We start from the raw sequence: 14,789 nt of genomic DNA, 5'->3' as shown, positions 1-14,789 counted from the left end.
TCCCAGCCCATTTCTGTATTTTATTTAGAGACAGGGTCTCACTGAGTTGCTTTGTGCCTCACTTTTTGCTGAGGCTGGCTTTGAACTTGTGATCCTCCTGCCTCAGCCTCCTGAGCCACTGGGATTACAGGTGTGTACCACTGTGCCCTGCTTATCCTTAAGTTGTAGAAAGAGAAATGCAGATGATCCACAGATGTATAAATGAAAATTTTAGCTTTCTAAGGATGGTTTTTCTGTTTATTACACTATTATACTTTTTTTTATTCTTTTCAGTACTTGGGGATTGAGCCCATGGGCACTCTACCACTGAACTCCATCCCCAGTCTTTTTTTTTTTTCCATTTTGAAATAGGGATAAGTTGCTGAGGCTGGCCTTGAACTTGTGATCCTCCTGCTTTAGCTTCACAAATCGGAGGGATTACAGTTATCTAGTGCACTTTATAAAGTGCTCAAGTGTGGAATGCTTGGCTTGGTGAGTAGCTACCCCTTTTTGGTGTCTTTAGAAGTGGGGAGGAACTAGTATTAAATACTTGCTCCCTGTAAGCAAGCCATATTAGGTGATTTTCATTATCTTCTCTCACAGCAAAGCCCTTGAATTACTATTGCTAATTGTGGGCAGTATGGAAAGTGCAAGTAGCTTACTCTTTCTATATGATCCCCAAATAGTCAAAGACCTTGTACTCACAATCTTCAACCTCTAGCTTTGTGACTCTGATCCAGTTAATAAACCTCAGGGCCCCAAGTCAGTGTTCACAAAATAAGCATTTTAATTCTGATTTTTGTAGGATTATTATGTTAAATGAGATGTTAGATGCAGACATAACTCATTTGGCATATATTAGATGTTTTGGAGTGTTTTCACTTTGTTCTTACAAAATAAAATTTTCTAGGATCATCTGAAAAGAGAAGTTTAAGGAACCTTAAATATGAATAGCTCCTCTAATTTTCCCTTTGCTGCTTGAAGGAACAGCACAGAAGATTATCTCACTCCTACAGATTCAGTACTTTATATTAAAATATAATTTGAGGAGTGGATAAGAGGAGCCCCTAGGCCTAGTGTCTTTAAAGTCACTGACATTGATGTTCATGGAGGTTCTGGAAGCTGGCTTGGAGAGAGGCAGACATTAATTCATATTAACTTCGGGCCTTATTAGAATGCCTGCATTTTCGTCACTGTCCTCTCTTTAATGGAAGGTTGAAAAACCCAGTAAAAGTATGATCATCTCTGTACTCAGCACCTCTTACAGAAGATGTGCTGCCAGGTGTAGGGAAGTCTATTCCTGTTATTCTGAAGCTCAGAGAGAGAACTCATTCAATTTGTCTCACTCAGCATGAAAGCCAGGATTTAAGGTAAAGTCTGACTGGTTCTAAAACCAAAGTAAAACATGTTTGGGAACAACTTTTCACCTCCAAACTGTTTTGTCTTCTAAAAATTTATCCTTCAAATAAAATTCTTATCTAGGAAATATGTACTATCCATTACCCACATCCATAGGACTGCCTTGGAGAATGGAAGACATCTGTTAGGATTTAAAGTCCTTGGAAGTGTTTTCCTCTGCTGAGTTCCAGCCTTGTGAAACATGCTTTGTTTATGTCTGGCCCAGGTACCACTTCAGCAGGGCTGTTTATTTTGATTGAGCTTTGGGTTCTAAAGTTCCACTGTCCACTTGTCTCTTCTGTGACTTAGGTGTTCTGAATTCTTTATTCCTAAATAAATATTTCAGAAAGAATCTCAGTATCAGAGAGAACATGCTACATTGTCCCACACCCAGCCAATGAGACCAGTTGGTAATATGGTTCACTCTGCAGGTTGCTTACTTACAAGTACAACAGTAGTCACCCTATTTTATGCTTATTGTATTGTCACCAGCATTTTAAATCTTCCCCAATTGGGGTGGCCACTGAAGGTGGGTTTACTGGAAAATTCTAGTTGCAACTCTGAGATTCTGTTTTAAATTTAACAGTGTCAAGGGAGTTCAAGTTTCTTGCCTGACCAACTTATTTTTAAAGGCAGACAGCCTTCCAAGTTGAGAGATGATTTTAAATTTCAGGTGAGTTCTCCAGAAACAGATGATTCTATATCATGTAGGTGGCATGAGCTTTTTTTTTTTTTTGGTACTTGGGATTGAATTTTTTTTTTTTTTTTTTTTTTGGTACAGGGCCACTCTACCACTGAACTACACCTTGAGTCCTTTATTTTTATCTTGAGATAGAGCCTTGTTAAGTTGCCCAGACTAACCTCAAATTTGTGATCCTCCTAGCTCAGCCTCAGAAGTCACTGGGATTATGGGTGTGTGTCATCATGCGCAGCATGTCATCACCTTTGTCAGGGCCCTTCTCACCCTCCCCCCACCTCCTAGTGCCTTGGGTGGTAGGAAACAAGCTCTTCGTGACCAGAGAGAGACTGTGGGCTTTCCAGTCGAGTCACTTTTAAATATATGGGCTGTTGCCATTTTAAAATTATAACTTGTGGTTTAATAATTTTTTGATGTACTATTTATCAAATGTTTACTAATGTTGAAGTATTTTGAGTTATTTCTTATTCTTACAGTTATCCTCCTAGATGGGTATAGAGATGAGGTGAGGTATATGTATATATTCTACACACACACACACACACACACACACACACACGTATATAGGTGAGGAAACAGATGCAAAAAGTTAGGTAACCTAAGGTTAGCTGCCCTTCATTTTTCATTAAGAATTTTCCCTTCTTACAGTCATTTTATAACTATATTGAGAAAATGCTTTTGATCCCAAGGAAAGAACTAGTACTTGAATGTTCTCAGACCTTAGTCTGTTCATTCCACAAATTATTTGGGTGCTTACAATAAAGTGGCACTGGGCTGGTTGCCCCAGGTTTTTTTTTTTTTTTTTTTTTTTTTTTAAATGATGATGATAAACAAGGTTCTTGCCCTGGGAGGTAGACTGTGAGCCAAAAATATGATTACAGATTATGATAGTTCTGAAGGAAAGCAACAGACATGAGCAAGTATGTGGAACTGGAGAGGACTTCCCAAGAGACGTGGTGCTTGAGTTGAGATCAGAGCATGGGAAGGCGCAGTAGAGGCAGGAAAGAAAGCATAGAGACCCACCCACAGCTTGAGGAGCTGAAGATTCACTATGGCTGGAAGCTTTGTGAGAAAAGGAGCACAGCAAAGTCTTAACCATGTGAAGAGTGGGGCTTTTCATTCTAAAATGCAACAGGGCTCTATTAAAGAACTGCAAGTATCTATGTGGGAAGGAAGGGAGAACTGGAGAGCAAAAGGAATTGAAGCTACTTAAGAGACTATTCTTTCCTCCTAGAAGCCACTCTAGAGTCTGGAAATGTAGTAGGACACAAAGTCCCTGCTCTCAGGGAGTTTCTAGTCTAGTAAGAAAAGGCAGTTAGCAAGCAAGTGGATAATACCAGCTAGTACCAAGTGTTTGCAATACATGAGATTAGAAAGTGACATTGAAGCTGAGGGTTGGATGACAAGAAGGAGCTAAGCAGGTAGAGTTCTGGGGAAAATAGTCCAGGCAGAAAGAATAACAGCAAACCCAAAGGACCTAAGGAATGAAACATAAGTAAGTAGCAGATGAAACATGAGTTAGCCCACTGTCACGGTGGGGAGATGAAAAGAGGAATCCAAATCTGGAGCTTTAGAAAGGTATGGAAAGCCACCTGAGGTGGAATGTGGGCACCCAGGGCAGTTGCCAACATTTGAGGACAGAGTTGGAAGACCCAAGTTGATGGTATTCATTTACACTTCTATCAGCAATGTTTGAGTTCTAGCTGCCCTACATCCTTACCATTGCTTGCTGGAATCTCTCTTCTTTTCACCCATTTTTATGGGTGGTGGTAACGCATACTGGATGTAATTTGTATTTGTCTTATGATAAGGAAGAGTTTTTAAAACACAGCAGATCCTGGAACATGCCTGTATGCTGATAGGAAAGCTCTAGTAGAGCCGGAGAGCCAGATCCCAGAGGGGGATGGGTTGCAGGGTAGACAGATGACTTCTTTTTTTTGGTACTAAGGGGAATGAACCCAGGGGTGCTTAACCACTGAGCCATATCCCCAACCTTTTTTATTTTGAGACAGGGTCTCACTAAGGTACCCAGGGCCTTGCTAAATTGCTGAAGCTGGCTTTGAACTTATGATCCTCCTACCTCACCCTCCTGAGTCATAGGTGTGTGCCACCATGCCTGGTTAACTTTTTTTTCTTTTTTTAAATCAAAGTATTTCCCTTGTAGCCTATTTAGCATAGATTTCAGGGTCTATGGGACCTAAGTTTAGATCTTAGCTTGGCTAACTTCTGGCTGTGACATTTAACAAGTTCTTTAAGCCTTGGCTTTACCTGAAAGCAAGAACTAATCAACCTTGTCAGAATCACATGAGAACACTAGGTAAAGGACCTAGCTCAGTGCCTGGCAGATAAGAAGCATTCTTCTAGTGAATACTTTCTCCTTCTCAAAATATGTAATTACTTATCAGTTATTTCAGGGAGGCTTAGCTAAGCCATATTGATAGGCCTTTCACAGCGTTTCTGTTCAAAGCCTTTGCAATTATACTTTAATTGCTTTTTAAGGATAATATACAAGATGAAGCTAAGCCCATTCTGAATTAATGATCTGTAAGGTGGGATACTTTCCTTTATATACTTATAGCATAGATGCTTTTAAACATTCCAGAAATACATTAGTGACAATAAATAGGTGTGCCATCCTCAATAAACTGGTGATGATTCTGTAAGATTTGCTGTACAGCCATTTCTGACTTTACATGTCAAAGAATATTTCTTTGAGGTTTGGGGGCATTTTAGTTAGTTATTTTTCAGGGATTTTGGTATAGTCTTACATGCTGTGTTTACCGTACGTCTGTTAGTTCCAGGATTTAGCTGACTTTGCATCTGTGTAACACCTTTTGTTTGCAGAACTACTTTTGTGCACAGGGTTGAACAGATTGTATAAAAATTTGGGGACTTTATTGCCTTAGTTTTTGATGGTTAGAAAGGTGGTTTGGAGTTACATTGCAAACTAGGACGACCCTTCTATTCTCTTCTCCCTTTCTTAGGAAAGCCAGTAACAGCCACTGATCCACTTTAAATTATTGGCCATGGGCAGGTGAACAAGTAGAGAAGTGTTTTAAAATTATTTAGGGATCTGGGACTTAATAGGAAGCAATCACATTATCTACCCTCTTGCCTCTAACTGAACCTGCCTGCAAGAGGTCATTTATCTTACTCTGTTATTAAGTATAATTTTCCCATTTAGCAGGGCTAAGTCTCCCAAGAAATACCAGCATACCTATCAGATCGTCAAAATCCTATGTACTGGCTAGCCATTCTTGCCTCTCAACACAGGGTTCTTCCACAAGGAATAGTAAATTTTTCTTATCTCCCCCACCCCCCACCCCGCATCTGATCCTACAACTCCTATCTTTCTCCCATTAGGCAGAGTGGAAGAGGAGAACTTGAAATTTCAGACAAGGACAGCAGGAGAGCAGTCAAACTGTTCTTGAGGATTAAATTACCAAGTCCATCTTTTCAGAAGAGGGGGAAGAAAGCCTGGGAAGGAATTTTCAAGCACTCAGTGAAGACATGATACTGATTTTCTTTTAAGATCAGGAAGAGCTTTGCAGGTCAGAGAGTGAAGTTTTTCAAAGTGTAGCACTTACCACACCTCACTATTGTCTCCACTTCAGTCCTTTAGCTACATCAGATGCTGTGTGCATGTCTATTTAGTGCTGAAGGGTGAAAAGAATATTCCCAAGAAAAAAATGTTTAGCTTGCGTGTCACTGTCTACATTACAGCCTCCTGTGCCCTGAAATTATCCTGAATGCAGTTGTTATTTAGGCTTAGAGCTTGCCAGTTTGGCAGGAGAGTACTTGTATATGATCACATTAGCAAATGTTTCTTTTTTGGTATTCAAATATCTGTCAAAAATAATAAAATCCTTGTCTACTGACTTCAGTGACCATGTTCTATTAGACCTAGGTGGTCTGAGGTATTTTTAGCACTGAGACTCTTGACATTAGCCTCCTTCTTCCTGTAGTCATCCCCTTTCCCACATATACATACCTAGATTAAGAGACTTTGTTCTCCACCCGAACATGGGACCTTTGGGATCACAGAAAGGCAAATTTCATGTCTTCTTTTTTAAAATATTGTTTAGTTATCAATGGGTGTTTATTTTATTTATTTATATGTGGTGCTGAGAATCAAACCCAGTGCCTCACACATGCTAGGCAAACATTCTACCACTGAGCCGTAAACCCTGCCCCCAGGTTTCACGTCTTCTCACAGAACCCAGTAACCAGATATCTGGACAGGCTGATGGATTTTTTTTTTTTTTTTTTTTTGGCGGCGGGGGTGGGGGTGGTGGTGCCATCAGGATGGCACAGTGAAGCTACAGTATCTTTCTGGGGCTACAGACCTCTTGGGTAAGATCTTGTCCAATTGCTTTTTGTATCCTTGATGTTGGTGCTTCCCAAGTGCTTGCTAAAGCATGTGGATTTCAATAACATACAGCCTTCAGGTTGCCCCCACCCTACTGTTTGTGCTTTACCAAGTGTGTCTGCTCATTTTGTGGCAGAGCTTTTACTTCTTAGGAAAATTACAATGTGTACATTCCTTATGTAGAAGAAACATCTTTTCTTTCTTCTTCTTGTCTTTTTTTTTTTTTTGGTGTGGATCAAACCCAGGGCCTTGTGCTTGCTAGGAGAGAGCTCTGCCACTGAACTATAACCAAAAGAGTTTATTTTCTTCTATAGCTAAGTGTATTTCCTCTTTCCTTTTTATTTCATTCTTTTATCTTTCTGTTGCTAATGCTGTGAACTTCTCTTTGGTTTCATCTGCCTTTACCTCTCTGCTCCTCTCTGGTGAAAGAGGTAACCCTTCTCCTGCCCAAGAGTAGTCTACCTCTTAGTCTAATCACCTGATTGCTTTTCTTCCTTCTCTTGGCCCTTTAGCCCTTCATTGATTCCCAGCTTCCCTTCTTTACAGTCTCTTTGTCTTGTGGGTTTCCTCTGCAGTCTCTGAATATGTCTACATTTATCTTGGTGATCCTCAGTGCTCTTTAGTTAACTGCCTTCTCTCATGATCAAGTTTCTTGAAAGAATAATTTATTTTTAGAATCTTGCAAGTCTCACTTCTCATTTCCTTTCCAGTCTGTGGTTATCAGTTGGTTTTCTTTTCTTTTTGCTACTGGGAAGTGAATGCAGGGGTGCTCTATTAGTGAGCTACATACCCAGTCTATTTTATTTAATTTATTTTTTGTTGGGAGCTGTTACTTGGGATTGAATTCGGGGGCACTCAACCACTGAGCCACATCCCCAGCCCTATTTCATATTTTATTTGGAGACGGGGCCTCACTGAGTTGCTTTTCCTAAGGCTGGCTTTAAACTCGCGATCCTTCTGCCTTAGCCTCCTGAGCTGCTGGGAGGGCGCCTCTCACACTCCCAGTCCATTTTATTTTATTTTTTAGTTTTTTTTATTTTATTTTTGAGTTATAGTTGGACACAATACCTCAGCTCATCATCTCAGCCTTGCACCTGCTGTCCTCCACACAACAGATGCCTCCTCCTGAGAGCATTATCCCAGTAAATAAATTCACTGGTTTTCTTGTTGTGAATTAAGAGACCCTTGCATTTGTCCTGTACTCCTTTTTCTCTCCTTTTCCTATTTCATTCAATTAATTGACACATCCTGCTAATTCTGTCAGAGATCTGTCTGTCCCTTTCTTTTAAGTTTGCATTCTCATATCTTGCCTGTACTACTCTAGCAGTTTCCTGCTCCTAACCTTCTCCTTGCTGATCTGTCCTCTACACTGACTAGTACTATACGTGCACTCTCATGTGCAAATAACATCATAAAACCTCGCTGCCTAAAGACCCCAGCTGTGTCCCATTACATATAAGGTAAAGACCAGATTCCTTACCTTGGAATATGAGGTCTTCCCTGTTTATTTAACTTGTGTGCCCTTATCTATCCCACCCCATCTTACTCCCACCCTTGACCAACCAAGCATTTTGTAGTTTCTCTAATGACATGGTGCATGCCTTTTTTTTTTTTTTTCTTACAAGTTTCTTCTATTCCTTACTTCCTGGTAAATTCCTGCCTATTCTCACATCAAGATGTGGTACCTCACTTGAGAAGTCTCTCTGGTCTTGCCTCTGCCCCTATAGAGCTATCCTTCCATCATTGTAGCCCTCCACCCTCAGGTATAAGCTTTCCTTAAAAAGCAGGGACCACCCTGAAATTTCAATTTTTGGTTTTGCAGTTTTAATTCTCTGACCCAGCTATGGGCTTCTTGAGCGTAGGTACTAATTAAGCCTTACTCACCTAACACTGGGAAGGGTAGGTAGTTTGCTTCAGTAAAGGTTACAGGCATATGTGAATGTGAAGAGCTTTTAGTAAAAATTGGTGAATCACCTACAATCTTGTTCCCTTTCAGGAGACAAGCCCAGAAAGCCAAGAGATAATTGTGGTGAAACCTCAAGATTTACTTTATATCTTACCTTCCCAGATAAGTTGTAATTAAAGGAATCCTTATAATGCAGATAGCAACAACTAATGTTTATTTAGTGCTTTATGTCCTGTGGAATGTCCAGAGGAGAAACATGAAGTAGGGAAGGGTGCAGCCTACTAGAGGAAGACTACAGCCCGTGAGCAGTGAAGCAGGGCTTGGGCCCCAGACCTTCTGATTCCAGAGCCTGTGTTCTTATCATTACACGCTGTCTCCAATGTGTCTACCAACATGTGATTTAAAGAATTAACAAAGTTCCTTTTTTCAGAGGGATACTCTCCTCCATTGTCCTCATTCTCTTGTCAACAAAGAGTTCATTTACTTTATCACACACACAGGCACACACAGTGTGATGAACTTTTTGCTTCATTATTCCCTGTGAACTCGTAATTTCAAGGAAGGCAGATGAGGTCTTTGTCTTCTGGGAACTTAGAATCTTCAGACAAGCAATACTGAATCTGAGAGAAATGTTTTTGATGTGCAGGAAATTGAATGAGTATGTGGTTAGTGAAGATTTAAATATTGTATGTGACTCATTTGTTCAGCAGTCCTTGTTGAGCCACCTGTCTAAGAACTGTAAGACTGTTACATTCCCTTTTCTCATAAGGGTTGCAGGCAAGTAGTCATAGACAGGTATTAATAAGACATGTCTACCAAAGAGAATGACTTGTATTGCAGGTGTATTGAGGCCTAAGGTTAACCTGGGGACCTAGAGGTTACTTCCTCTAACTGGCCTTGTTCTTTCTTCTACAAATCGACCAAGGGGTGCCTCCTAGTTCCTTCCAGCTTATCATGTCTTTTACTATGAAGGTGCCTTTGTTAAAACCATGAGTCAGGCAACAGAACATAAAGTATCATTATTTTATGTGAACTAATTATTCAATAATAAAGCTAAATGTTTCATTTATTATCTCTGTAAGCAAAGAGTTCAGGCTCAGAATGTCCATAATGACTGTCTTCCTCTGCTGTGGAAAACACCCATAAGTCACAGCTATGCTTCGTATTCTAGTGGGCTCTCTTAGTATCTTTATAGGTGATCTGATATTTGAGAGATTAGATTCTCTTTTTGATCATAAAAATCATCAATCCTCTTGCCCCCAGTACCAGTATTTGATGTGTAAAGCAGGAATAATAATCCAAAACTTCTTAAACCCTCAGAGGCACTGATTCAGCAAGGAAGCAAACATTCGTTGAACATCTGCTTCAGGCACAGGGCTGGTAGGGTACAGTACAAATGGGAATGAGAAGTAGTCCCTGCCCTTAAAGAATTTATGACTTCGGGGTAGAGAAGAAATTACCTGTGTAAGAAACTGTTATAAGTGCTGTCCTAGTAGTTTACCTGGAATTAGGGGCACATATGTAAGAGTAGCTGGTTTTATAGACTGGCAAGAGGGGAAATGAGAGGACAACATGGCGTAAGGAAGAGGACCTGAGATTTAGAGTCAGAAAACCTAGGGTTTTAGAATCTAAGCACTCTACTCAGATTAGCTTTCTCTCTGATTTAGCTCTCTGTATTTGATTCTTTGGGCCTGAGTTGCTTTATCTATGTATTTTTTTCATTTTCTTTTTGTTACCCAGGGATTGAAAGCCACTGAGCCATATCTCCTGCCCCCAACCCTTTATTTTTTTCTTGAGACATGGTCTCACTAAGTTGCTTAGGGCCTCGATAAGTTGCTGAGGCTGGCTTTGAACTTAGATCCTTTTGCCTCAGCCTCCCAACCTGTTGAAATTACAGGCATGTGCCACTGCATCATGTTTTTTTTTTTTTTTTTTTTTTTGAGACAGGGTCTTGCTGTTTCCCAGGCTGTTCTGGGTTCAAGCAGTCCTCCTCTCTCAGCCTCCTAAGTAGCTGGGACTAGAGAGGTATGTGCCACCATGCCCTTGCCTCATGTACATAATAGGAATTAACAGTAGAGCTGAGTATAGTGGCATACACCTATAATCCCACTTACCTGGGAGGCTGAGGCAGAAGGATCACAAGTTCAAGGCCAATCTCAGCAATTTAGCAAGGCTCTGAGCAACAGTAAGATCCTGTCTCCAAATAAAAAATGCCAGGGAAGTGGCTTAGTGGTTAAGCATGCCTGGGTTCAATTCCTGGGACACATCCTCCCTTCTACTTGGAAGGTGTGGTTCCAGCGTCCCTGCTCACCTGCACTCTTGGGGATGGAATCTGCAGTACTGGTGTGTCTTAACCTGGACCTTTCCTCTCTTCCTCCCTTGCACCAGATTTTATCATGTGGGCAACCTGCTGCAACTGGTTCTGCCTGGATGGACAGCCTGAGGAGGTCCCACCAGCCCCCGGAGCCAGGACACAAGCCTATTCCAACCCTGGGTACAGCTCCTTCCCATCCCCAACAGGCTTGGAACCAAGCTGCAAGGCCTGTGGGGCCCACTTTGCAAACACAGCCAGGAAGGTGAGTGCTGCCTTCTCAGTCTGCTCTGTCCACAGCCTTAGGACCACAGGCAAGGCCATTGGCCTTGCTCTGAATGCCTGCCACCTGACCTCTACTAATGTGGTGCTAGGGACCCTGGCCCATCCCTTTTTTAAGGATGTTCAAGAACGACTACTGAAGTAAAAGCCAAGCATCTCAGCATAGATTTGGAACCAATTGACTTGAATTCAGATAACAGCTTTGTCAATTACTAATTGTATGACTTAACCTCTCTTGAGATTCAGTTTCCCCTTCTGTGAAGTGGGGATGACAATGGTAGCCATGTCCTAGAGTTAGAATAAAATAAGCTATGAAGAGCCCCCCAGCATGATGCTCGGAATATAACAGGTCCCAGTGTTGTTTGCTCCATTAGCTGCGATTGTACAAGGCCTGACTGCAGGTTAACCTGTTCTTTTTATCAAAGGCAATGTCAAGGATGTCTCAGGTGCATCCAGACCATAGTAGACAGAGGCTGGAGCTTGTTTACTGTAACAGATTTTCTTTTGAAATGCTTGGGAGCCGTGCTTCCCAGATCATCGAGCAGGAAATGGAATCATTGGCTGTGTGAAGGTGTGGGTGTGGGCTGTCCCTTTTCCAGTGCCCAGCAGTAACAAGTTTTTTCTTCTGCAGAATGAGAGATTTGCAGCCCAGAGAGGGTGATAGGATATGAAGTTAAAATGGTGGTAATGGGAAATTGAGAGAAATATTATTTTTGAAACCACCCAGTGTATGTAAGAGTTAGTTTTAAGATTTAGATTTTTAATTTCCTTTAGATTTTTAGGTGTGTTTTTAAATTTAGATTGTTGGTTTCATTTAATCCTCATAGTAACTATATATACGTTTTGGAGTCCACCAAGTCTCATATTATATATGATAAACTAAGGCTTACAGTTGAAAATATTAAAACTGTACCTGTCAACTTTCTGACAAATAGCCAAAGAAAAAAAACACACACACACACAAAAAAAAACTTTTTTCTTTATTTAGCCAGTGCCCAAGAGCACATGACTATTAAGTGGCAGAGCTGATTCCAACACAGGTCCTGGATTCCAAAGCTCCCTCTCAGGAGACATTTAGCATGAGTTGATGATAAGTGACAGACCTCTGCTAGGGAAACAGACAAATAGAGGCCATCCCTGCTCACCAGGGAGCTTGCAATTGGACAGGGAAGTTGGGGCAACAAATACCACACAATGAGACCTGCCAGAGAAAAGCCACTATGGCAAGAAAAGCTTTGTGGGGGGAGACGAATCCCAATTTGGATGATGAAAAATGATTATTGGTAAGTTGTTTTCTTGCTGCAAAAGTACAAATTAATTTTGTGCAATTCACAATGAATTTTGTGGATAGTAAAGATGTTTTTTCCTACAAGAATTTTTCATTTGTAATTTCATGCTTAAGTGGATCAGCATTCTTATCTTAAGTGCTTGGCATTTAATAGCCAGAGGCTTTTAAAATGTCTTTTCTAGAAGTGGTTGAATTGCATTGATTACATAGATCCTGGTGTCTTTTTTTTTTTCCCCCCCATTACGGTCAGTATTTTCTGCATGCCTATTGGGTGCAAAGTATAGATAACATTTAGGACTTTTTAAGAAAATATAATTAAGAAGAACTCCCTGCATTCCCCAATTCCCAGTCTTTGAAAGAAGTGGCAGGCTGTAATTTTTTCATAAGCCATTTATCCCATCAGCATATAACACTTGCCTATAGTTAGCAATGGCCCTGGCAATTTTGGATTGTGTTTTGGCACCCAGCCTCTTTAGTTGTACCATTTTGAAGAGGAGGGAGAAGTTGTGCTTGGAAACACGGGAGTGGTATACATATCTCAAGAGTGGAAAGAAGTGGTTCTTAGGTGTTGGGAAGAGCTGAGATGAGGCAGAAGGGAAAGAGAATAAAAGATGACTCTGTACCTTTAGCTTTATGTGAATTATCATATAATGTCCCAGTGGTCCTTAGACTGGTAGAGTGAAAAAGTGAGCCTGAGCAGTGCCAGGAAACACAGGCAAGGAGGGGATAGAGAAGGGAAGCAGATTGATTGTTGAGGATGAGAAAGCAAAGTACCCTACTTGGTATCCCTGAAGGGTAGTGCCTACCTGAGGTGTCACTGCCAGCTCTTGATGCTGGGTGTCTGAATGTACTCTGGGTATTTCTGCAGGCATGTTGCTGTCCCTCATTCATCTTTCCCGCTACCTTGTTAATTGACTGGTTTGAACCATTTGCTAGAATTTACATATAGGGATTCCTTTGCTGTTCTGCCCACATTGGTTTATAGCTTTTTTCCCCCTCTGCCTTTGCTCTCTCTGCCACCACACTCAACTCTGGGAATTTAGCCTTGAGCGCTATCCTCCTCCTCTAGAGTATTGAGCAGATGTTCACTTACTTCAGAGTCCCTGGTGGCAGGGGTACAAAGAAGCCAAGTTGCTCTCTTTCCATTTTGATCTTTCATCCAACAAGCCACACACATTTGAAGAATAGAATTCTTTGGATCTGGCTGATTGAGCCACATAGGCTATATAATTGTGTCAAGCTAGAGCTTGTCAGACTGCACTGACTTAAGTAATGTTCATGTCAGGACCACAGCTTTAAGACATTGACGCCTCTTCATTTCACTGTCAGCCATCCTAAACATTCCATTTTAACATGGGAAAATTTTAGATATGAATGAACCCCAAATACTCCACCTGTGTGACTGCTGGTCCTGTAAGAACATTATGATGTTAGCACAGCCATGTGTTCTTTTCTGCCACTCTCTGCAGTTCATCGTCTGGTTATAACTGTGGGGAGAATGAAGGAGCTGGTGTGTGTCCTTTTGCAATACCTTCTAAGTCTTAATAGCCCAAACTGGATGATTAATATGTCCTTTTCCCTTTATGGTAGGAATGATGCTTACACAAACACTAGCTGCAGCTGCCTTAACTATGTGGACTAGCTTCAGCCCCACATAAGGTTCCTATGACCTTGATTATGAGATTCTTAAGTCTCTTGGGCATTCTTACATGGGTTGCATAGCTTCCTATATTTAGAAAAGAGGAAGCAGAAACATGCAGGTTAATGCTTAAGTCATCACAGAATGAAAGTGTTTAACTTCTTTAGAGGATCAGTGAGGGCGCCCAAGAGGACAAACCCAGGGTGCTGGGAGGGAATTTCCTCTCCTGGGAGGGTGACCTGCCCTTGGCTGGAACTGAGCTCAGCCAGGTGTCACTGTGCTGGCGCAGCCTGCAGCTTGAGCAGCAAGGCTTTGCTTCCTGTGGGTCCAGCAAACTCTGGCGTGCTGTTTGTGGTTGTGGGAGGAGCTGCCCCCAGGCCGTGCCAGTTTGTTTGTCAGGTGCTGTCGCCAAGACACTCTGTGTTTTCACAAAGGAGAGTGCCCTAGTGTCTGGGGCCTCTCATTGTATCTAAATATTTGTCTTGGAAGTGACCTTATACACCACCTATCTCCCAGCACTCTGAGTGGCCTTGCTAGATTAGTGGAAGCTGGCACCAGCCTCTGGATGGGGCGCTGGCTTGGGTGTTTGGAGGTGGAAAGCCAGGCTCATGACTCAGTACTGCTGGCTGTCTGGATGGTTCTGAGTGTGGCAGCAGGGCAGGGTGAGAGGGACATAATCATGGGCACTGGACTCAGACCCCAACTGTGAACCTCAGCCCTGCCTTTCCTGCCTAACCTTGAACAGAATACTCAGTTTCCCTTCTTGTTGCTTTGCAAATCACGAAAGAACCCTGATACCTACTTTGCGGGGTGCTTTGAGAATTCAGTGACAAGCTAGGTATAGCTCTAGCACATAATAGCACCTCCATAAATTGAATTAATACTAATTGACAGTAGCAACACCTGCCACCTTAACTTTC

The 14,789-nt window shown here is 41.6% G+C and overlaps 1 protein-coding gene across 3 annotated transcripts in view; it reads left to right on the top strand.

The window, feature by feature from the left end:
• Positions 1-14,789, top strand: part of Rffl (ring finger and FYVE like domain containing E3 ubiquitin protein ligase) — a 67,433-nt gene that overhangs the window by 38,930 nt on the left and 13,714 nt on the right. For all 3 annotated transcript variants that reach the window (XM_026411885.2, XM_026411884.2, XM_026411886.2), the window contains exon 2: positions 10,738-10,925. In XM_026411885.2, the coding sequence (XP_026267670.2) occupies positions 10,738-10,925 (188 nt within the window). The remainder of the gene's footprint in view (positions 1-10,737; positions 10,926-14,789) is intronic.

Source organism: Urocitellus parryii, chromosome 7 (assembly GCF_045843805.1).
Source record: "Urocitellus parryii isolate mUroPar1 chromosome 7, mUroPar1.hap1, whole genome shotgun sequence".
Taxonomy (NCBI): Eukaryota; Metazoa; Chordata; class Mammalia; order Rodentia; family Sciuridae; genus Urocitellus; species Urocitellus parryii.
Note: the sequence above shows the minus strand (reverse complement) of the source record. Positions and strands in the feature narration are given on the sequence as shown.